Below are 22,796 nucleotides of genomic sequence, written 5' to 3'. Positions count from 1 at the left end.
AGGTCACGTAGGAGCAAGTTTAAGTCAGGGATGTGACTGAAAAGTTGTATACAATTAATAGCATACAATACAGCGGAACGTATGTGCATGTGTGTCTGCTGAAAACCACAACCTAATGAATACTGTCAACCGTCACACATTTGTCTCTACACACGCAGGTAACATAAACAGTAAGGGGAAACAAATTTTAACATATTTTGATTGATCTCTCATTTCATGAAAATTATGTTAGTGGTTAATTTAAATTATCCTTCATGTTTCTTTAATAAACATTCAAATGGTGTCGTTGAAAAGCATTCAGCAGCATTGTTGTTTTGTGAAATATTCCCCAATCTAAAATTGATCCTTATTTGCAGGTCGTGAAAGGCTTTTCTACGGAATACTTTGTTCAATACTGAGGTCTGCATTTCATTGGAGTACAAACGACTTTCTGTCGCATGGGAATATTTTGAATGAAAATCGTTAGAGAGCTCTAAGCCAAAGGTGTCTGTTCAGGACACGAATAAGCCCTGGTCTGTATTTAAGTCTCGAGAGCTTATAGAAATCACCACTTTCTTTCTCTAGGCTCACTCATGGTTCAAAGATTACACTCTTTGGGCAAATTTTCCTTCGATTTCGTTCAATAGACCCATAATAACCTGCAAATATTTTGAATGGGCTAAACCTCCTTCCCCTGGGGATGAAACTAAATGGAAAATTAGCGAGATTATTCCAGGGATAAGAATCAAATCGCACGAGGGGTACAGCAGGCACTTGATGGCTTGTTTGACTAGCTACCAGGAACATTCTCCACAAAAGCTAGCTCCAATTTGTTTGATCAGCGACATCTCTGCAAGTATAGTTGAACACTTCCGCTGCCTAATCCAATTCCTGGACCCTCTTTGTAATTGGCCCTTCTTGAATGGGAAGAGATAGCACTGCCTGTAGGTGCATTGCTGCGAAAATTCAATTTTCTTTTTCTAGACCCTCTATCGATTAGAAAGCGCCACCAATAGTAGCTGTAATGACGGCGGAGATCTCATTAGCCTCAGAAGTCGACTATCCCAACGGTTAAGCCGGACCTTGCTCTATGGACGAGTAGAGTTTGCGATAGAACGAGCGCCCCAAGTTGCTTTACAAGAGTCTTCATACTGATATAAACGGGATAGATTGCTTGGCGCAAGACCAGAAAAGAAATTGCATTTTATACGAGCCACTATCAGTCTCTGCACAGCTCATTATCAAGTTACCAAACAGAACCCGTAGCCTTTGTGACGTCATCACATATAAAGAACTATTTCAAGAATGTTATGTCTGCGTTTGACCGCCCCCCGAATCATTGGAATTGCTCCCACCTCGTCCAAGTTCACCTTTAATGGACAGATGAGACCAAGAGAACACGATGCTGTAAAACTGGAGTTTGAGATGCAGCTCCGCCAAGTATATTGCTACCGGAATTGTCATTTTGTTCACGACAATTCCCAACGGCTCCAATAAATACCATTCAGTGTTAGCGTCAACTCTAGACAATATCCTAAAAAACAAATCGAGGCCTGTATAATCTATTTCATGCCGCCTCCCATAAGAGACAGCTGCCATGGAAACCATCCGCCACATGCTGAAAAATAGATCAGATAGGGGAACAATATTGATAGAAGCAATGCATGTTTGTTATATAGTGTTTGTTTCGCGGAAAGATTCAATATATGATTGGATTCTGTATCCCTAGGGTACACTTTCATACAGGGAAGGAATTAAAACAAAGCTTAATTAAATATTTTCTAAGAAACACAGAGTATGTCACACAAACTTGTATACTTACTAAGATAATCCAATTTTGTGAGACAAAATATATTGCCTTGCACACACACGCACACACACACACACACACACACACACACACACACACACACACACACAAACAAACACACAGAGAGAGTGAGGTGGGGTATAGTTTTTCTCTTGACCAGCTACATGTGCTACTTTGACAGGTCGTCTTAACTGATTCAATTGTCGAAAGTCGTATGTCAAGAGAGTACTTTTTATTTTTTTAACGTACATGCGTCTTACCCGCATCTTCTATAATTATAAATTTTAATTCAAACAAGCATCCAATGAAAGGACGTGGGCACCCGATAATGGTGTTAGCTCTAGTTTTGACTCGTATATTGGTGCCATTATATGTCAAATAGTTAACGTGTTTGTGTGGACGTTTAAAAACAGAGCCTGAATATGTGCCGGTGAAGTCACTTCCGTCTCCACGTTGTAGTGAAGGAGCAGATATGATGATGCAGGTGGCGAGAAACTTCCGAAGTGGCTCAAGAGCCCATTAATGAGCGGAAACGTATCGGCTTCTGCCCTGCCTTACCTCGAGGATGAAACCCCATATGGTGTACAAGAGTCAGACCCTTCAAAAGATATCTACTTTGGAAGAACAAACTGTGCCCGTATAAGACATATAAGTACATTTGTCAGGTTGGATCTGCCTGGTTTTACCAATAACGTAAAAGGAGAAATGGTTGTTTGTGCAACTTGGGAACACTATTGTTAAGTATGTGTTGCCTAAATTGCTTGTTATGAAACTGAGGGAGTCTGGAAAAGATGGTTGTTTTGAAGCAGGACGTACATCTTACTCAGACTGCTTATATAATTATGATAAACCTCCACTACACGCTGTGTGCATTACACCAATGAAACTAAATCAAAATGATTCATATATGAAAACCTGTCAAATGGTTATGGTACTGTGTGGCAACCGTCACCCGTCAAACCGTTACAACCAGTCCAAGCAAGCCATTCTGCGCCATCCTGCAGCAGTTACACATATGGTCATGTTTTAATTCTCCCTATTCACGAATTAGAGCAGCTATAAAGTGAGTAATATTTCAGAACTATTTCAAGCAATATGATTTGGAGGAATAACTAGTCGCAAAGCATTCGAATCTCCAGCTTAGAACTATTACTGGTTATACGGATATCAACGAAGTTTAAGATGCAGTAAAACATTCAAGACAAATCATCCAGAACAAATAGCTGTTAATTCGCATTCAGGTTTAAGTGACGACACCATGTACTGTCGAAACGGGTTGACATGAGCTTCCCTGATGATCCAAGGTTGCATTGTAAGTTATTAGTACAGTTTGATTGCAGCTGTCTAGCTCATGGAAATAGTGGGTGAAAACATTTATACAGAACATCACGACAGGAGTTAATTTAGCATACCAGTCCTGGAGTGTTGTCGATATCAGCACCGTGGAAACGTTCCAAACGTATCCGATAGAACTGATTGGAGTTACTGTAAACACTCAAATGTTTGGACAACTGGATTACGTTTGTAGACGGCACACAATATCTTTAATAAAAACTAATGTAAGAATGGTTATTTCGATTTCACGGTTACTTCTTGGAGAATCTAAATATGTTGTAATTGTGTTACAAGGCACATAGATGGTCTGGCCTACCGGTGTGGACAACAGAGCATCAGGCTGTGATATCATTTGTCTGTCACAACTGATTCGTGCTGTTACCAGACTATAAGAATGGATCACTCCCAAAGTTGTGAGCTCAAAATGAAAGTTATGACAACGTCTTTATTATATACTGACTCGATCTAGATTCTAATGCCTTTGCCATGCAGGAGTTATTTATGCCGAAACGCCGCATCATAATCCATAAAGAGTCATACAGTTCTTATAATTCATCAGCTCCTAGAATGATTGTGAGCTCAAAGTAACGAATTCATTCAGTTTGTTGCTTGCTCGGCGTTCAGGTTTTGTCTCTTCACTGTGTTTATGGCTGGCTCATTTTCTCACGTAGAGCGTAAATCTTACTCACATTGTGGCAGGGTCCCATTGACAGTGCTTACAACTTACTTACAGCGCTTACTCGTTAGTGAGTGAGTGAGTTAACATTTAACGTCACATCGGCAATATTTCAGCCACATCGTGACGAGAACCATTAATGTCATACATAATAGAGAATGGTAAAAAATCTGTCAACGAAGGACAGTAAAACAACTAGACTATCACAGGAAAATATTTAAAACTAGTAATGAAATCTAAAACAATTCAACTATAGAGAACGATACAATATAAAAACAGGCTATAGACCGCCGACAACTGAATTTAGATCACCATACCAGGGTCCATGGGGTCTTACAGTACCGTTGGTACCTGCATGGACCCTAGTTGGATTTACACCATCCCTTCAGCCGCTGGCGATTGTACGAATGTTTAGCCAACTTTTAAAAGAACAAATATACTACGTTTAAAATCGGGTAAGCGGAAATTAAACTGTGAAAGTTTTGGGACTTACGTACCCTCTCAGGAGGACAATAATTTTACGATACTTTAACCCCCTTCGAGGATACAGCCACTAACAATACCAGTTGCTAATTTACACTACCAATCATTAAAATATATCTATCTACAACAGTTATTAATCAAAATTCAATCATGAAATCAATTTCTTTTAAAAACCAATAAGTAAATGAGAACTAACACTATTAAAAAGATCCTTGATGGTTTTGACATTGAAATATTTCTCCCTTGTGATGGAGAATTCAACACAGTCAAGCAGGATATGCTTGACCGTGACTCTCTCAACACAAGGGATACAAAACGGAGGATCTTCACCTTTTAACAGGTATGCATGAGTATATCTGGTATGGCCAATACGACATCGTCGCAAAATGACCTCTTGAAATCTGGACTGACAGCCCAAGTAGGTGTAACCAATATAGGGTTTTATTTCATGTAATTTATTTATACCTACTTGGGTGTCCCACCTCTTTTGCATAAGGTCACGGATGTAAGATCTAATACTAGCTTTGTAGTCAGAATAAGGAAGGAGAAGTGGTGTCACAGATTTGTTGAGTGCTGCCTTGGCGGCACGATCGGCCATTGTGTTCCCAGAAATTCCTACATAGCTGCGTAACCAACAAAAGACAATGTCGTATTGGCCAGTAGCAAGATCATTATACAATTCAATTATTTCTATTAAAAGTGGATGCTTGCAATAAATGTTTTTAATCGCCTGAAGACAAGAAAGGGAGTCGGAATAGATTATATATTGTTTATGTTTGGGGTGTCTTTCAATATATTTAAGAGCGGTTAATAAAGCGTTTGCTTCTGCTGTGAAAATAGAGCTGTCAGCCGGTAATCTGGAAGAGATTGTCTTAGACCCAATGACTGTGGCACAAGCCACAGCCCCACCATCCTTGGATCCATCTGTGAATAAGGATTTATAGATATTGTATTTACTTTTTAATTGAAGGTATTCTTGTTTATATTGTGATTCATTAGTTTCTGATTTTTTAAATGTTGTCAGTGTAAGGTCAACTTGTGGCCTAACCAATTGCCAAGGAGGAGAAGAAAGTAAACGAGAAGGAGCTATATTTTCTAGCTCAATGCCAGCAACAGAAAGGAAAGGTTTCACTCTGATGCCAAGAGGCGGAACAAGTGAAGACTTCCTGCTGTACAAATCCTCATACAAGGGATTAAATACACAGTTATATGCAGGGTTTGATTCGTTGGAATATAATTTTGTTACATACTGTAAAGTCAAGTTGGCACGGCGTTGGGTAAGAGACGGCTCATCAGCCTCGACATAGAGGCTGTCGACAGGTGATGTTCGAAGGCAAAGTCTGAGCTTACTCGTTAGGGTTCTGACTCATTGTTTAAATGTCACATGAATGTGATTCCTTCGATATAAGCCAAGTTTAAACATACCGCATGCTATATCATACACTCGAATATTGCAAACATACTCATTTGTGGAATCAAATCACTCTTATCAATTACGTCAAAATATTTCGGGTTTGAAGTTATCTTTAGATCAATCGTACTGTTGTTCATATCTCGGTCTATGACACACGTGACAGCACTCCTGACCTGAAATATGATTATGCGTTATGCTTCAACAACTTCCTACTTCCACATTTGATCAACAGCTGATCAAAGTGCTGAGTCATTTGTTTCTTTGGTCCAAAGTGTGAATCATTTGCTCATTCATTCAAGGTTCTAACTGTTTTGTTCTCTCCAGTTTTAGCTACCCAACAGGGACATGTCCATGCTCTTTCCACAGATGTTACTCCTGTCAAATCTTCCTACGTAACGCAGGAAGATATGACAGGAATACTTTCTTTGGGAAGAGAGAATGGGACATGCCATAATGTCAATGAAATACAGACATTGTCAAGCATACATGAAGTCATGTGTCATGTGTTATTTTGCTCATGACGTCTCCTTTCTTTCAGTGTGCTCCCATCTCTCGAACGGTGTGTTCGCCATCTTCGGTGTATCCAATGCATCATCTCTGGCCACCATCCAGTCGTACACCAACACCTTCAAGGTCCCCTTCCTCACATTCAGTATGGCTCAAAACACATCATCCAACAACTCCTTCCAGATTTATATGCGCCCTCTGTTTGTCAATGCCATCATCGATGTTATAGCTCACTATGAATGGAAGAGGATCTACTATATATACGACACGGACGAAGGTAGGGGAACATGTGTATCCGCTTGAAACAATCTGACATTAATTGTCTGGACTGGGATGCCATACTGGGATAACACAACACTCTGCAAATTTTTGGACTACAACGTATTGGTTTTCAGTACAACTGTCGAATATATTGAATGATTTGCTCTAACTTGAAACATGAGGACAAATTATTTGTTCAACATTTCTGTAGCTGGTTATCGTGTCTGACAAACAAAATCATATGCCTTCCATCACATCAGACGGTCAGCTTTTAGGAAAGGTATAATTTTTATATAATTTGTGTAAGTGAACAAAGCGGTTGATCAAACACAATATCATGCACATTTGTCTGGAAAGATACAGTGGTGTTCGATCTAGATACTGTAATAGAACTTTATGTAGATTCCATCAGATGTAGGAGACAAGTGTCCCTATGGATTTCTCAATGTGTCTGCATTGCCACAGGTTGTCAATCAAAATGGGAATTATAATTCCGGAATATGAAGATAGCATTTCGTATCTGTTCGAAGGGATTCAGCTCAAGACAGTCCCGTTTGTCCGCTTGAAGTAGTTACATCGTGACTAGGGATACTGAACAGTGGGGCTTGGGAGAGTGTAGTGGGGCTTGATAGGGTGTGGTGGGGCTTGAGAGGGAGTAGTGGGGCTTGGCAGGGTGTAGTGGGGCTTGATAGGGTGTAGTGGGGCTTGATAGGTTGTGGTGGAGAAATATTACTCAGCATGCTTTGTCTAACTACTAATTCGTCTTTACTTGACGAAACGTGTTACTTCGTAATTACTGTTTCATAATTCTTAAGTTTGCCTTCTTCATTCTGCCAGCGAATAATTCAACGTCTCAACCAATTGACTTTCACAAAATACATATTTGCGCGTTTTTTCCATTGCTAGATACAACAGACTTCTTTCACATTTCAGTGGCTGCTTTCACCAAACATAAATGCTATGTGCAAATGGGTAGACAAGCTAAAAGCACTACTGCAGACAGGACTTGTCTCACCCTTCCCTCTAATATGGTGCCTGTCTAATACTATTTTTATTTAGTCTCTGTATAGTCGAATTCCTGCAGCTGAATGTTTGTAGTCAAGTCAAGTGTGATTAGCATGTTTCATTTGTTTGCAGGTTTAATTCGTCTGCAACAGCTCTTCCAGTCTGTAAATATGCATGAGTATGTGTTAGACATTAATGCAAAGCGAGTTTCATCGGTGGAGAACTGTTATATGGTTCTGAAGGACCTCCATTTAATGGGGAGCGAGAATAACCAACACCTGGTACTAGACATGGAAATTGGAAAAACTCAAGATGTTATTTTAAAAGTGGTATGTCCATCTTTTATTTTAATTATTCGTTGACGAATGTTCTTGTTATAGTGAATGTGTATGTTTTTGCGCAACATTTAGTAATACTTCATCAACATTAGAACAGGTACACTAAAAACAGACTAAAACAATCATTGTACCCCTGAGGTGGAAGGTATGGAGTCGTAGGGAGATAATACAGAGTCCGAATTAGCACTGATCTCACTCCCTGGCGTTGTGTACTTAGCAGGCAAAACGTTCGATTACCAACGGGTGGATTGTATAATGAATCAAACGAAATCAACCACAGCAGATTAAGTTGCAAAATATCTTTGATGAATCTAATTCAATATCATTAAATATATTTCAGTCTAAATACTAATCAGCTACGGGATTAGTAGTTTTTCAACATTGCACACCAACTGATTTGCGTATTTTGTTTTATTGAATGACAAGGAAGCATCGCTATTGAATATTGAGTCAATAGCATCTAATTAACATCCGTCTGCCGTGTTAGGCTTTTGAGGATGTCATAATGTTTGTCCTACGGGGAACCCAGGCTAAAGAAGTGTTTTATATTGCGGAATGGATGGTCACTATAGCAACTATGACGCACAAACAACTCTGTGACTAATGTTACTTATTATCAATGGATGAAAATTATACACACACGCACGAACACACACACACACACACACACACACACACACACACACACACACACTCACACACGTGTGTATGGCATGGACGTTTAATGAACAAGTTGAATAATTTAAATATTATTCTTTTTCAGAAGACGGATCCTGACATCAACAATGTAAAATTCCATTTTTTGATAGCAGAATTGGTAAGTATGCATTTAAATGCATAACCTTCCACAAGATTTCTTTCTTTCCGACTTGACGAGACGCAAATTGGTAGGGGCCCAGTTTCCATCATTTGCACAATTTTACCTGGAAAAATGAACATCAGTCCACATTAGCATTCATTCCGAAAGGCCACATCTCTTTTCCAAATAGATGTATATACATGCAGCAATGACCTCTTATTTGTCAAGACTGTTTTTAATGCAAGGATGGAGAATCTGGGAGAAGGCAAATGACTTGCAGTTAACTGTTTCAAACACCGTCTACCTTAGGTTCTGGCTTCCAATATGCATATGCCGCTTTGTGAACCAAAGCACACCATTGGTTCTAAAAATACAAACCGAGTACAGTTTCTCGAAATAACTAAGCTTTAGAACAACACATTAGACTAAGCTGTGTTTGAAGTGTGATAACAATTACACCATGGAATATGTCGTCACAACTAATACTACTCACGACAGAGGAGTGTAGTAATGCGTGACGTTATCTTCAGCTAACATTGACAGTGAATCTGTGCGTACATGCATACACATGTACACACTGTAGCACAAACGATTCGATATTAAGTGTGAATCTGCTGATCTTGATAAAGCCTTTTCAGAACGCTTGTCACAATGATCAATGTTCTTAATAAATCAAATGCTAACGGACTCATAACATAAAAGATTAGTTATAATTATTTACTAATACCCCAGGGCAAAGTGCACTGTTCATGAAAGGCCTTCAAGACCCACGGAGGCGATTATGCACGAATCTGTGACATCATGAATTACGATTTCTCGTGATATCTGCAGCACCATCGGCATGAATCCGCTACATTATTTACCGATCTAGAATTACGAGAACTCTTTAGGCGATCGAACATAAATCTAATGTCAAGACCAAAGAATGAACGTCTGCGATTTGGTTTAAAACAAATTAGTTACTTTCGCTGATGTCCTTTTGATTGTATTTGTTGCAGGTGTTACTTGTGATAAGCAATTTCACCAAGAACCAATTTCATCCACTGCTAAGAATAGAATAGAATGCAGTAATTTCAATAAATGGAAAGGTAGTCATCTGAAATAACGGTTTACCTAAAACATCACATGGAAACAAGTGCTGATTTGAAAAAAGGTTACGTTGATTACAAAACACATTTATTCTTCATTTAAAGGATTTCAGAAATCGGTTTCAGTCGATTTCACCGTGATACTTCAAACATAATTCACTCCGGTTCTTTCTGATTTGCACTTTGCTCTTTCGCAATACCAATTGGGGAAGCTTATTTAGATACCTGACTGCCGCTATCACACAGACACTACCAAATATAGACACATGAAAAAGCATTACGCAAGAGCCATATGGTCGATGTGTGCCTTTGAACGGGTCATGAATACGTCTGTAATAGGTGTGACATGTAAAAAGGGGGTATTTAATGGAGACGAAAATACAATTTCTTGAACCCATGTCAAAAAAGAACTATTTGGAGCCCAGTAAAACTTTTCCATTTACAGATAAACCATCTTATATACACCCATAAAAAGCAAGGATACGTTCCTCAACAAATCAGCTTAATGCACGACTCACATTGTACTCATACATATGTACATAACAGGAACGAGAACTCCATACAGAAACTTCGCCCGGTGAGCAGCGTTTTCATGCACTAGAACGACGTGTACGAACCATCGTTGCTGGTGTCAAATAAATCACAAGAATATTTCATGATGGTGTGTTTTGCATAATTGCTTTTCCAACGGGACGTTCCATTATCGCTCCATCTCAGACTGATTTACATTTTCCAAAGGAATATTGGTTTCACTGACGGGTTGGCGATATAAGTAGCACCTATTCATGAGTACATTCACTACATTTTTAGCTCCAGTTATCATTCTGAAGGTAACTGCATGACATTTATTCATGTTTCTATTTTCATCTTACATGTTAGTACGTATTTTTAGTTTCTGGGACGTGATGCATTGGATGCTAGTTTGGTTCCCTTAGAAGTGCAGTTGAATACATATTGACTAGCTTATCTTTATGGCTGCGCATATCCATGAACCCCTGTTGATATATCTTCTGTAACATTATGTACTGCTTTTTCAGTTCGAAAAAACGTCTGTAGACTGAAACCTACAGGCTACCTATATCTACATTGGTTAATATTTGTCAAACATATATTCAAATTCCGTTTTTCAGGGTATACTTGAAATGAATCTGACACACTTCACCATCGGCGGTATGAACATCACCGGATTTGAAATCATTGACCCAAACAACTCCACTGTGAGAACCTTCCTTGACCAGTGGGCCAATATGGACAGCAAGCAGTGGCCAGGAGCCGGACAGAAAAGTATTAAGGTCAGCTAGACATGGTCCTGCTGTTAGCGGTGCCATTCTTCATGTGTCCACTATATCCGCTGGCCAGAAATAACACATATTGTAGGAATAGAAATCAGTATTCTATCATCAATAGAACAACACCAAATTCCTCCGTCGAAAAGGAGATAATGTAGGAATAGAAATAATTATTCTATCATCAGTTGAACAAAACCCAAACCATGAAGAGCATCAGTACTATGTGTTTCCAGATGAAAATAGGCTTGCTAAAAACCCACTGCAGTATCAAAATTATATTGTTCAAAACACCGTTTTTGTGTAACACGTTATGTTCTCATTCATTTTAATGGGTCAATGTATATACTACGGGCTACATCTCTTGCTCACAACTGGATGGCTTTCTTAAGTGGCATTTAGAAGCTGGCGTAATGAACAACAAAAGCCTCTTTCATACTACGTCGCTCATACTATTTTAAAGACGTTGTATGTGATTCATAGAACTCTCCTTGTTCATAATCGGATTCACCTTTCCTTTGTATTTCCATTTGTGATATCGTGATATCATCATAAGGAATTGGGTGTGAACGTTCAGGTCGCCGCCGTATTGGAAGGGTTGTTTACCTTATGCGTGTCAAACACATGTTTGTTAGTTCGAAACCTTTATTACGCTCTTTAAGTTTCCCCCCATTCATGATTTCGTTTGTTTCACGGAAGTGTTAAAAATCTAAGAGCTGCATCGCTTCCGCTTTCCAGCTTCCGCTTTCCAGCATTGTACATTGTACTTTGAAGCCGAGACGAAGGGATATGGCCGAAATTGTGGCCGAGCCGTTGTTGAAACAAACTCACTTAATCACTGCTAAAGTTCCCAAATTAGCCTGATCCCGCATGGTGAAAGGCTCAGCATCCTGGAATGACCTACAAGGATACGGAGGATACCCATGGCTTAACGGAACACACCACTACGTCACTAGCTTACCGCTGAGTTTCTTTTGATCTCCTTTTTACTTGTGTTAATATCCATATTTCGCCTCACCTCCATTTATATCATATTTCATTCCTTTGGAAACTGTCTTTCATGAATATGACCCAAATCGTATCGCAGCAGATCGTTATTCAAAAATCTCAACAGTGGTCCCTACCGACGAACATGACATTCCACCAACACGTATAGATTTTCAGACTACAAAGGCTTTAAAACTTCAGAATAATACTACTAGCGGTGTGCAGACAGATGAATCGTTAACTCAAACCACGAGTGTTAACTTCACTTCCCAAGAGATCTGCAAGAAGATAGAAAAATCCTTTAATCAACTAAAATACACCCTTCAGAGTTCCACGGCGGACACTTGCAGGAAAATAACTAGCTTGGGAGACAACCACCTCTTCTGTTGGTACCATGATAGATATTCGCGGAATGAGGAAAGACAGTACCTTTCGCTGTGTGTGTTATGTAGATCTTGTCGAAGGTCTTGTATTGAGTTTAGTTCAGAAAGATGCCGACTCATCCGGCTCGTCCTCATTTCCCTTAGGAATTCTACATGCATGGAGAAACTTAATCAAATTCCTTTGAAATTATTGTAGAAAGTAAACTTGTGCCTTTGATGTTTACTTGCAGACAGGACATTTGTTCGCTAGAATACCAGATGCATGTTTAACAAGTGCTGCGGAAAAAACACCTGCAAACGCCTTCCATTTTCAGGATTGTAGTTTTTGCTCATTTCCTTCAGACTAGATACTCGTTTACATGGGTTGTACACCTGTGCGGATCTTCACTTTCGACCTGCATGTACAGCAACAGAACATTTTCCTCTTTACACCACGTTACAACAAATTCACTTTACACTCGTACCAAATAATAATGATATATTAATATGTTAGTAAAATTGAGGGGAATGGTTACTTTTAGCAACGAACGCGTAATCAAAAGAGTATTATAATATTCTTAACTTTTAATTATATCGCAGTAAGGAAGAACTACATAAGGACAATCTTTTTCCTAGTCAAAATACTTTAAATGGTTAAAAATAAATTAAATTCTATAGGGTGCTCTCGAACTGAGACTAGAACAACAGACTCAGCTCACATATACTTCGTGGAGATTACTACTTTGTAGGGATGCGCAATAAACCCAGTTCACCGGTATTTGGCGATTCAGACATGAAATCGATACGTACTGCGATACCCTGATGAACACCGGTTTTTCGATATGCTTTCGGAAAATTTCGTAACGATCGGAAATCTTTGGATATTTCCGTGTTTCAGAGTGGAATCATGTTAAGTTCGGTTTGAAATTGTGTTCTTAATTTTAGTTGATGTGTTATGCAAATTTTGGATCTGGATGCTATGAATATTTGCCCATTAATTACCATTGATCTCTGACATGTCCTGACCAGGTCAAGCTTCTGTCAAAAATCCCAGGGCTTCTTTGAGATTGGAAAAACTAGTAACCACTGTGTTGATGTTATATTGTTCTTTTCCTTGTTTCCTACATTTGACATGATTAAAAGTTTTTATTAAAGCTTAACCAAGTTTGGTGATATTGTTGCGTTCTTGCTTTATAAATCAAGCATCACCTCGATTATGCGAAGTGTTTTGTGAAAAAAATATTATTCCATTTCGTATCGCAATATATGCTTTCGAATCGCAAGTTGAAATATCTGCAATACCTACCCCTGCTGCTTTGACAGCCGCATGCTGATGCTGAACACATTCACAATGCAGTGTTTCCAGATATTTGTCTCCCTTTCAGTATGAAGCAGCTTTAGCGGTGGATGCTGTCAATCTGTTTATTCGTGCTATCGGGAAAATCCGTGGTACAGATCCCAACTTTTTACATAATAGAAGATTCAAACATACCGGCAACAAAGGTATAAAGTGCACAGATAACTCTGTTATCGACACGGATCATGGATCACGGGTCCTAAAGGAGCTCAAAAAGGTGGGTTCACTCTGCAGTACATTTGAGGGCCAGTATATTCAGCTTGAGTGCATTCAAAATGTCCCCATATCTTGCATATGTATAACCAGCTTATGAAATAAGATGCGTCCGACCGGCCGAGACGGACTAGATTTCTGACGGACGGGCAAAAGGGTGTGGTGAAAATTTTAGATAACATGTTCCATACATCTGAGTAAATTCTCCTTATCTTAAAATAGTTTTTTTTAAATTGTGCGTTACATTCAGACAATTACTGTCCCAACATTGAACTTGAAAGCTCTTAGCACTGCCTTGACATGAAATCATTTATTGCAAATAAAAATTGAGGACTCTCCGGTAAGGTTAAATCCACTGTTGGGCTAGTAACATTTTGAAGTTACCCTAATGTCTGGCTGGCATGTCGTGCTGATTTCATATACTGGTATATAATGTCATTCGCTGTTTAGAAAACCGGAAACCCTACACATGTAAAGCAACATATCTTCACCAGTTTATTTGTACCAGCTGGTAGGATTCAATACGATGAATATATACTCTAGGTTCCTTATGGAATGCACTCTACATGCAATGAAACAGCTCTCTGAAAAGCCTCGCAGTCATAGTGACTACAGGACAGACTACAGAACTTTCCAACATTTACCACATAGATACGTACTGTTAGCAGTTCATCATATGGTACAAATGTACTGTTCTCTTTTGTTCTAGACCCAGTTTAATGGAATAACTGGAAGGGTCGCTTTCGACGACCATGGCCACAGAAAAGACTTCTCCCTTGAAGTGTACGACGTGGCCATGAACCGGGGAGCAGCCAAGGTGAGATCGGAGGCGTGATGTCTATGTTCTTCTATTATTACTATAGCTATCTACTGCAGTGGCCATGAAGACATATAGATAATGAAATGTTTCTGACAAGGCCAATGTATTATGCCAAATTGCTTCTTTTGCTGGGTAAATATAGGTTCCGTAGATAGATAGCTGTTAGATTTGTCTGCCAAATATTTATATAATTCTAAAGGAGATATGTAGTAGTGGTCCTTGTGACAGTTATGAACGATGGGTACCATAGTTTGACAAGAACGGATGATCCAGTTGGTAAAAAGATGGAACAGTTTATTAGACCAATGTATTTTAAAGGAATGGTATGTAGTTGTAGTATTCGTCTGTTGGAATATTCTGTTGGAATTATCCCCCTGTTACCACTGCATGTCTTACGAGGCGACCAAATGAATCGATTGACTAGACTGATTGCGTCAACATGCGCTGGCGGTGGTCCATCCTGTCACAACACACAATCCTTTTCGATGATAACATTCTTTTGACATTTTTTTCAGGTCGGACACTGGAATGAAAAGGATAGATTAGTCCTTCAACAAGCGCGACTCTTGAGAGACAGAAACCGATCGTCACGTGACCAGAACCGAACACAAATTGTCACAACTATCCAAGTATGTGTGTGAGAATGCTGCAAGTCCAGTGAAAATATTACCTCCGCCTTTACAATTACATTCATATTCTAAGCTGTCAATCAAACTTTAAAAAATAAGGAATATATCAATATAAAAGCAGTATGTAATGTTACAAGCTGAAAATAATTGGTGGAACATATTTATAAGTCGATGTCCTACCATCCTAAATACCATCACAGTAAACATAATACATAGAATCATTATATCATCTTTAGTGTTACGTGAAGTCTTGCATGTGACGTATCTATGAGTTACAACAAGTTCAATTTAACAGTCTTTCTTTTGTTTGACAACACGTAACAAAGGGTGGATAAGAGACTTTCCGAACCAAAGATGGAACAGATGTTTTATTTCTGGAAGGAACGTCCAGAAATGGCTTCTCTCTTGCTTTGGGTTTATGCCATACATTGTTCATATGGCTGTAATCTTGCCACTATTGATATTACATTGCACTAGAGTGTGAAATAGTTCCCAAACCTTAATAGACAGCTGTGGTAGTTTATCTGAAATCTACTAGCCCACAAAATAATTCAACAGCCCGAATGTAGAAACTAAGCCAAATGTTACATAAATAGAGGAGAATAAGATATTGTCGGCATGACACTGGTTTCATCATTAAGCTGCTAGTATGATGAACATTTTTATCAGGCCATAATCTTGCATGATTTCGATTTCGTTAACAAAGTTAACAGACACAAATTCACAGGCCAGTCGAGCCAGTGACTCTGGAAGTTTACTAGCCCGACTGGATATTTACAAGTCTGGGGCTAACGTGCCAGTGGCTATATCGCAATGCCCGCTGTTCAAACCTGGCCCCAAACACCACGTCTTGAGCTCATTGTGAAGATGGCAATAGCAAGAGTGGCAAAAATGATTGCAGAGTCATGGTTAGGGCTGTTTTCCGATAACCTGTACATGTGGTAGCTGTAAGAGGTGACTAATGGATAAGGTGGTCCAGCTCTCGTAATGTCATAGGCTTGGTTCAGTTGAAGCACAAGACCCACTTACGGCTCATAGTCCGACTAGGATGTCCCTGCTTTGATAAAGGGTTAGAATGACTATTGTCGGCATTAATGAAGGTAATGATGGGAGCGTCAGTGCTGGGGACGTGTGGCTGACAGCGTTTTTGCCCGTTACATACATTATAGAGCAAAAACAAATGTTTTATATTTAGTGCTGCAATGAATAGAATGCGTGCACAGTTACATTTCTAATTATTAAAGTTTTATGGTAACCGCTGGCTTTCGCGAATGCATTATGATCGTGTCTCTTTGTCAGGCATTACACACAGCCCTTCTCTCGTTGCCGTCTTTGGATTAAGTCTGTAACACAAACGCATCATTGCTTCCAAGCATGGGCATTGATTGCAGGTTCTCTTACAGTTTAAGTTATAAGGTTTATCATGTTTCAGTTGGGTTCTGGACAGAAATACTTTATGGCCAAATCTCCAGTTACCACACAAATTACGTTCAAACACCCCAAAAAATATTTGTGTAAAAAAGACTTCAAAAGAGTATGGTTACAATCATGAACGGGATATTGTTACGTGCCGATATAGATTACTCTAACCTGAGACTACCGTTAATTGGTTAACATGACAACCGTAGGTTTTGTAGTGAAGACAACAGTGTGCCACATGATCAGAAATCTTCCTTACATTTTGTTAGGATGACCATTTTCATAATTACCCTTTTCCCTTTTTCATTGTCTCTATTTTCTTTACATCTTATAACTGGAGTTGTTGTGTGCACTTTACGAACAATTTACTGTTATCCATTCTCTTCCTTGCTAATGTGTGTACATTGCGAACTAACATTGCTGTAACTTCGACATACAATGTGCATGCCCTATGAGCTGACATTATTATCCCGCTCAATGAATCAGTGTGCACAGCAGCCCAAGGTGGCAGCGAGGCTCTAGAACGTTACCAAGCATATGGGCATCTCATCCCATCGGGTACCCATTCACTGCCTTGTGAAAAGTGTCCATTTTTAACGAAGTCACTTTCTAGGGGCGAGGCCATATGTGTTAAACGTCAAACGTTGTGAGGTAAAGTCTGGAGTCAAATTTCCAGACACGTTCATACATTCAAGGACTCTCCGAGATCAATGTTAGTTAACTTCAAATAATCTGTGATTTGTGCACTTTTAACAGAACCACACACGGCCACTGTTCAAATGACTGTTCTCATCACAGTGTACCCAAAGCTTTGATGATCACCTTCACTTCATTTTCACCTTCCAAAATAATCTTAAAACTTCATCATAATCTCAAATTCCGCTCAAAACACAAGAAAACTACACTCATTCAATCGTTCACGCTATTTGTATTTTCCTAACGCAGGTAGACCCATATGTAAAATTCAAGACACATCCAATGCAGGGACGTCCTCTTGTTGCCAAGGAAAATCTGGAGGGATTCTGTATGGATTTAGCGCAAGCCGTGGCCGAGAATGTGGGCTTTGACTATGACGTACGCTTTGTCAAGGATGGTGCTTATGGGGCCATAATGAAAAATGGCACATGGAATGGCATGGTTGGCGAGCTAAGTCGACACGTATGTATTGGTTAATTTTATATTCATGTACAGGTAATCAGAATTATAAATATGGGTCATCTACGACCACAATGAAATCAGAATATTCTTGAAGGACCAGTGTATCAAGACATCTGTCCATGATACCGAAGTAAAATGTAATTAAACTTAGACAATAAAGCGTTCTTGCAAACGGTTTCAATACCACTGATGCTGTTACACTGAACATTTACAGCACAGTAACTGTGTGGCCTAGAGGCTATTTCTCTCGGGGCTCATCGGACCAGTCTCCACGCGTACTTTCTCTTGGTCAGACAGCCATCAAAGGCAAAAGAATGCTTTGTAACTACTGAACAATTTGACTTGCTTGCATTTCGTTTATTATTGTGGGTAATAACGTGTCGGTAAAGTCTTGATAGCTGAAGCTGAAGTTAACGTTTCTTGGCACGTTTTCATTCTTCATTGTGAAGACGTACAGGTGTTTGGAGAATTTATGCACGAACATGTCGAAACTGATTTGGAGCGAAAATTCGTTTCTCTAATGTGATTATGTGTAATGCTAAACATCGTAAATGTATGCTATACACTGAACGAAATTGCATGTAGATTCTGTAAGGCTGATACAAGATCCTTATTCAATTCAATTTCACATTCATCTATCCACTCATAAGACTACGAATGCGCTCAATTGCGCACCAACTCTTTCACTTATCTACATCCTCATTCTTGGATATTTTGAATTATAATGGTTGAATTAATGTGTTATAAAGTCTAAGACCAGGGTTCAGTTCCAGGTAATGTAAGACTCCGATGTATGATGTCCGCAGTCATGTGATCAGAAATGAACATTATTGGGCTATAAACAAAAATGACTAATGCGTACAGCTGAACTCATCCATCCTTTCATTTATTCAATCAGTCGTTCATTCATTCACACATTTATTTATTTATTCACTGATTTCAGGAAGCAGATCTTGCCATAGCACCCCTCACCATCACAGCAGCTCGTGAAAGAATCATTGACTTCACAAAACCTTTCATGAGTCTAGGAATCAGCATTATGATCAAGAAACCAGAGAACCAAAAAGCTCATGTATTTTCCTTCATGGATCCCCTGTCGTATGAGATCTGGATGTGTATTGTGTTTGCATACATTGGTGTGAGTGTAGTGCTATTTTTGGTGAGCAGGTTTAGTCCCAACGAGTGGCACATGTGTGATGACTCCTCTATTACCAATGACTTCACCATCTCAAACAGTCTTTGGTTTTCTCTCGGAGCTTTTATGCAACAAGGATGTGATATATCGCCAAGGTAATATAATGTTATATATACTAGTACCTTATTGGGACATGATTGATCTAAACATTTTTCACAATTATGCTTAATCGATAGAATGACATTCCTTAGTTTAAAGATCACAATTATATACTGTGCGAAATAAATAAGGGAACACCTGGCAATTGCAGCGTTCCTTTTATTCACTGATTTTTGTAAATGCGGTGCGGTACAGTGCAAACGTATCATAGTTATGTGTTCCCGTATTTGTTTGTGTCCGTACATATTAGTGGGTACATTGAAATCGAAACTGCTACCTCGCGAACATGTGCATGACATTTAGTTTAGACTCGGATGAACGTTTTTTATGTCAATCGGCCATCTGCAGCCGAAACTGATTCGTATTTGTGTGTTGATTCATTCGTTGACAATCAACTACATCAGGATTCGATCAGTTAAATATGATTTATGAAAGAGGCAAGACATGACACTACTACTACTTCAGTGAAGTCAACCGAACACAAACATATTCTTTCTACTTCTTGCAATAAATTTTGTTTTCAATTTTTCAGTCGTAATACTTTTAATGTGGTAGGTTAATTTTCAAGAAAATTATTTCTTTCTTCGTCAAGGTCGATGTCAGGGCGAATAGTGGGGAGTGTGTGGTGGTTCTTCACATTAATTATAATCTCGTCCTACACTGCCAACTTGGCAGCTTTCCTCACCGTGGAACGTATGTTGACACCAGTGGAATCGGCAGAGGACTTGGCCAAGCAAACAGATATCCACTATGGCACCGTCAGTTCTGGAAGCACAAAGATGTTCTTTAAGGTAAACCTTTTACGTAATACTATACATTTGCACATTAACCTGCGTGGATTGTGAACTTATGAGTGTCTCTCAGCAGAAGGGAAGACTATTGCCCAACAAGATGTGGAATATCGGTGCATGTGACCTTAAACAAACAAACAAGTACAGCGATTTGTGCACACTTATGTCACTCGTTCAATACTCGTATGGAGAAGTGTTTCGTTCATCAATTCCCGGGGAGCAACATTGAGTGAATGTAGAACTTTACCATGGCAACCTCTGTGAATCCTGTATCAGGTCATCCAATGGTCAAGTGCATGAATAACATGACGCAGCCATAACGACGGGAGGCACCGTCAGCTCACACACTGAAACGTCCACCGACCCTCTTGTAAATCTGTTCTCACGGTACGTGAGTGATTGAATATGGTTTTACGCAGCTTTTTTACAATATTCCAGCAATATCAAGGCGAGGATACCAAAAACGGGTTTCACACATTAGGGGTCTGAAACATAAGGCTACCCCAACGATATGGACTGACTATCATGTGGCACTAACCAATGATACAAACCGATGGGTCATCATTATGCATGGTTCTTAACATGTAAGGGTCTCCTAGTTCATGGAATATACGGATAACCCAGGTTTATAACCTCCAGTGACGTCACTCTATTGTTCGTAGGGGACACTTTTTCTCGTGATATCCCTCAAATCTGATAAAATCAGATTCACTTTCAATTATCACTTGTTTTGAAGATTCGTACAACTTTACGTTGCCATTACTTAATGCTATCCGCAACCCTTCCCATACTAGATTGGCGGTTTTATAAACTAGGCTACGGAGAATAGCTGTGGAGAAGCAGAGTGTCGACATGAACTGTGTGTTTCTCGCAAGACAGGTTAGCGCGCGTAGGGCGAGATTTTGGCTGCCAGTGTCATCCCAGTTGATATCTACATTAAATACCAAATATTGAAATTGTATCTAAAGCATATATACTGTCAGTTTATAAGTTGGATACATCATGAACCGTGGTCATTATTGAAATGGAAAGACTCTCCTCTTGGGAAATTCTCTGCCCGATGGGCATTTTCCATGGGACATGGGAAATGCCCGCGGGTTATGTTATGTCCTACAATAAGTAACTGATCAGTCAACTTGTATCAAAGGAGAGTTGAAGCCATGGTCTTATGTTCAACTCTTGGATGCTACTGAATTATTACTAAAGGTGGTGTAAAATAATTATCATTGACTCAATAAGTGAATTCATTATAACTTTGGGCATAAGTGGCACAGTGTCTATACCCTTTCTGAATGCCATGTGTTTAAATATGTATGTGACAGACGTTCAACTCCCAGGTTGGACCTGATTGGCATTATTGGTTGTTGGTTTGTCAAAAACATTACACCATTTCATTGACGTGAAAAATGAAACTGAACAGAGTCAGATTTGAAGCCAACATTAACAGATGTGATGGAACAGTGGTACACAGTTTACCTTTGTAATTGCTCACAAAATAGAAATGGATGGTATTAAGAAGGAATACTGATGGACAGAAGAGTCATTCGTAAATCTAAAGAACAAAACGTGATCCTGTCACTATTTTGACATCCTGGAGATTCTTACATTCACACACCTATTAATATCAGCACTTGTACTTATATCAATATTTTCGACAATTTTGTTAGATTTATATCAAATATATGCGCAAGTATGTATTTATATATATTTCAATGAACAATTGGTTCCAACCAAAATGCTACACATTGTGCCAAAAAGCACCTGTTACACGTTACCAATGACATGATTATAAATAATAATGACGGGGTGAACAGGACTGTGAGTCTCTGAAACCAGGAAACACGTTCCTTGGACGCCATCAGTATACAAATCCTTGCTGCGGAGTACTGTCCCTTTGAATATACAGTTACTGATGTCCCTGACAATCTGGTATCAGGTCTTACTATGGGTATACTGTTCAATGTACGCGTCCCTAGCAGCAACTTCTTTGTGGGTCACTTCAACGGCATTCATGGCATGGAATGGTAAACAATATGTTTTAGAACATGCAACGCAATTGTATTCCACGATATCTTCAGTTTGTATACCATGATATACTCGGTTTGTGATGTCCTTAGTTTGTAAACGTGGATGTCCTCAGTTTGTATACCATGATATACTCGGTTTGTGATGTCCTTAGTTTGTACACGTGGATGTCCTCAGTTTGTATACCATGATATACTCGGTTTGTGATGTCCTTAGTTTGTAAACGTGGATGTCCTCAGTTTGTATACCATGATATACTCGGTTTGTGATGTCCTTAGTTTGTAAACGTGGATGTCCTCAGTTTGTATACCATTGTTTCATCGGTTTGCATACAATGACGTGCTCGGGTAGTCTGATTTTCCGTACCTCTAAGTTGTCCACATGAGCAATTGTAAGAACATAACTGTCGGTCAATGTTTATTGAAGACTCGTTCTAAGTGTGCGAGAGAACCTCAAGTTAGGTGTGAGGAAACTCAAATTCCTACCCAACTCAACAACATACTATTCCTCAACACATGAGTGACTCTTGTGACAAAGATGCCACCGACTGTTGAAAGAACGCAGGTGCCCTGTCCTTTGGGGAGCCAGTAATGCTCCACGCCACAGTCCCTATGCATATTGGTAAACTATGCCATAACCGCCACGCTGTTAGATAATACTATGTCAAGTTATCCTCTATTGATCGCGCCTGCATATAACAGCACTGAAACATAATTGTTATTCCTCGTGTAGAGATCTTGCTTTAAAGCCCTACATTATG

At 39.3% G+C, this 22,796-nt stretch overlaps 1 protein-coding gene across 2 annotated transcripts in view; it reads left to right on the top strand.

Annotated features, from left to right (window-relative positions):
* LOC137273039 (glutamate receptor-like) overlaps window positions 1–22,796 on the top strand; it is a 55,171-nt gene that overhangs the window by 25,245 nt on the left and 7,130 nt on the right. For both annotated transcript variants that reach the window (XM_067805480.1, XM_067805479.1), the window contains exons 3-12: window positions 6,236–6,481; window positions 7,603–7,799; window positions 8,572–8,625; window positions 10,826–10,987; window positions 13,716–13,904; window positions 14,610–14,717; window positions 15,236–15,349; window positions 17,714–17,926; window positions 18,870–19,216; window positions 19,813–20,011. In XM_067805480.1, the coding sequence (XP_067661581.1) occupies window positions 6,236–6,481; window positions 7,603–7,799; window positions 8,572–8,625; window positions 10,826–10,987; window positions 13,716–13,904; window positions 14,610–14,717; window positions 15,236–15,349; window positions 17,714–17,926; window positions 18,870–19,216; window positions 19,813–20,011 (1,829 nt within the window). The remainder of the gene's footprint in view (window positions 1–6,235; window positions 6,482–7,602; window positions 7,800–8,571; window positions 8,626–10,825; window positions 10,988–13,715; window positions 13,905–14,609; window positions 14,718–15,235; window positions 15,350–17,713; window positions 17,927–18,869; window positions 19,217–19,812; window positions 20,012–22,796) is intronic.

This window comes from Haliotis asinina, chromosome 2 (assembly GCF_037392515.1).
Source record: "Haliotis asinina isolate JCU_RB_2024 chromosome 2, JCU_Hal_asi_v2, whole genome shotgun sequence".
Classification (NCBI taxonomy): domain Eukaryota; kingdom Metazoa; phylum Mollusca; class Gastropoda; order Lepetellida; family Haliotidae; genus Haliotis; species Haliotis asinina.
This window is presented reverse-complemented; position numbering and strand designations above follow the sequence as displayed.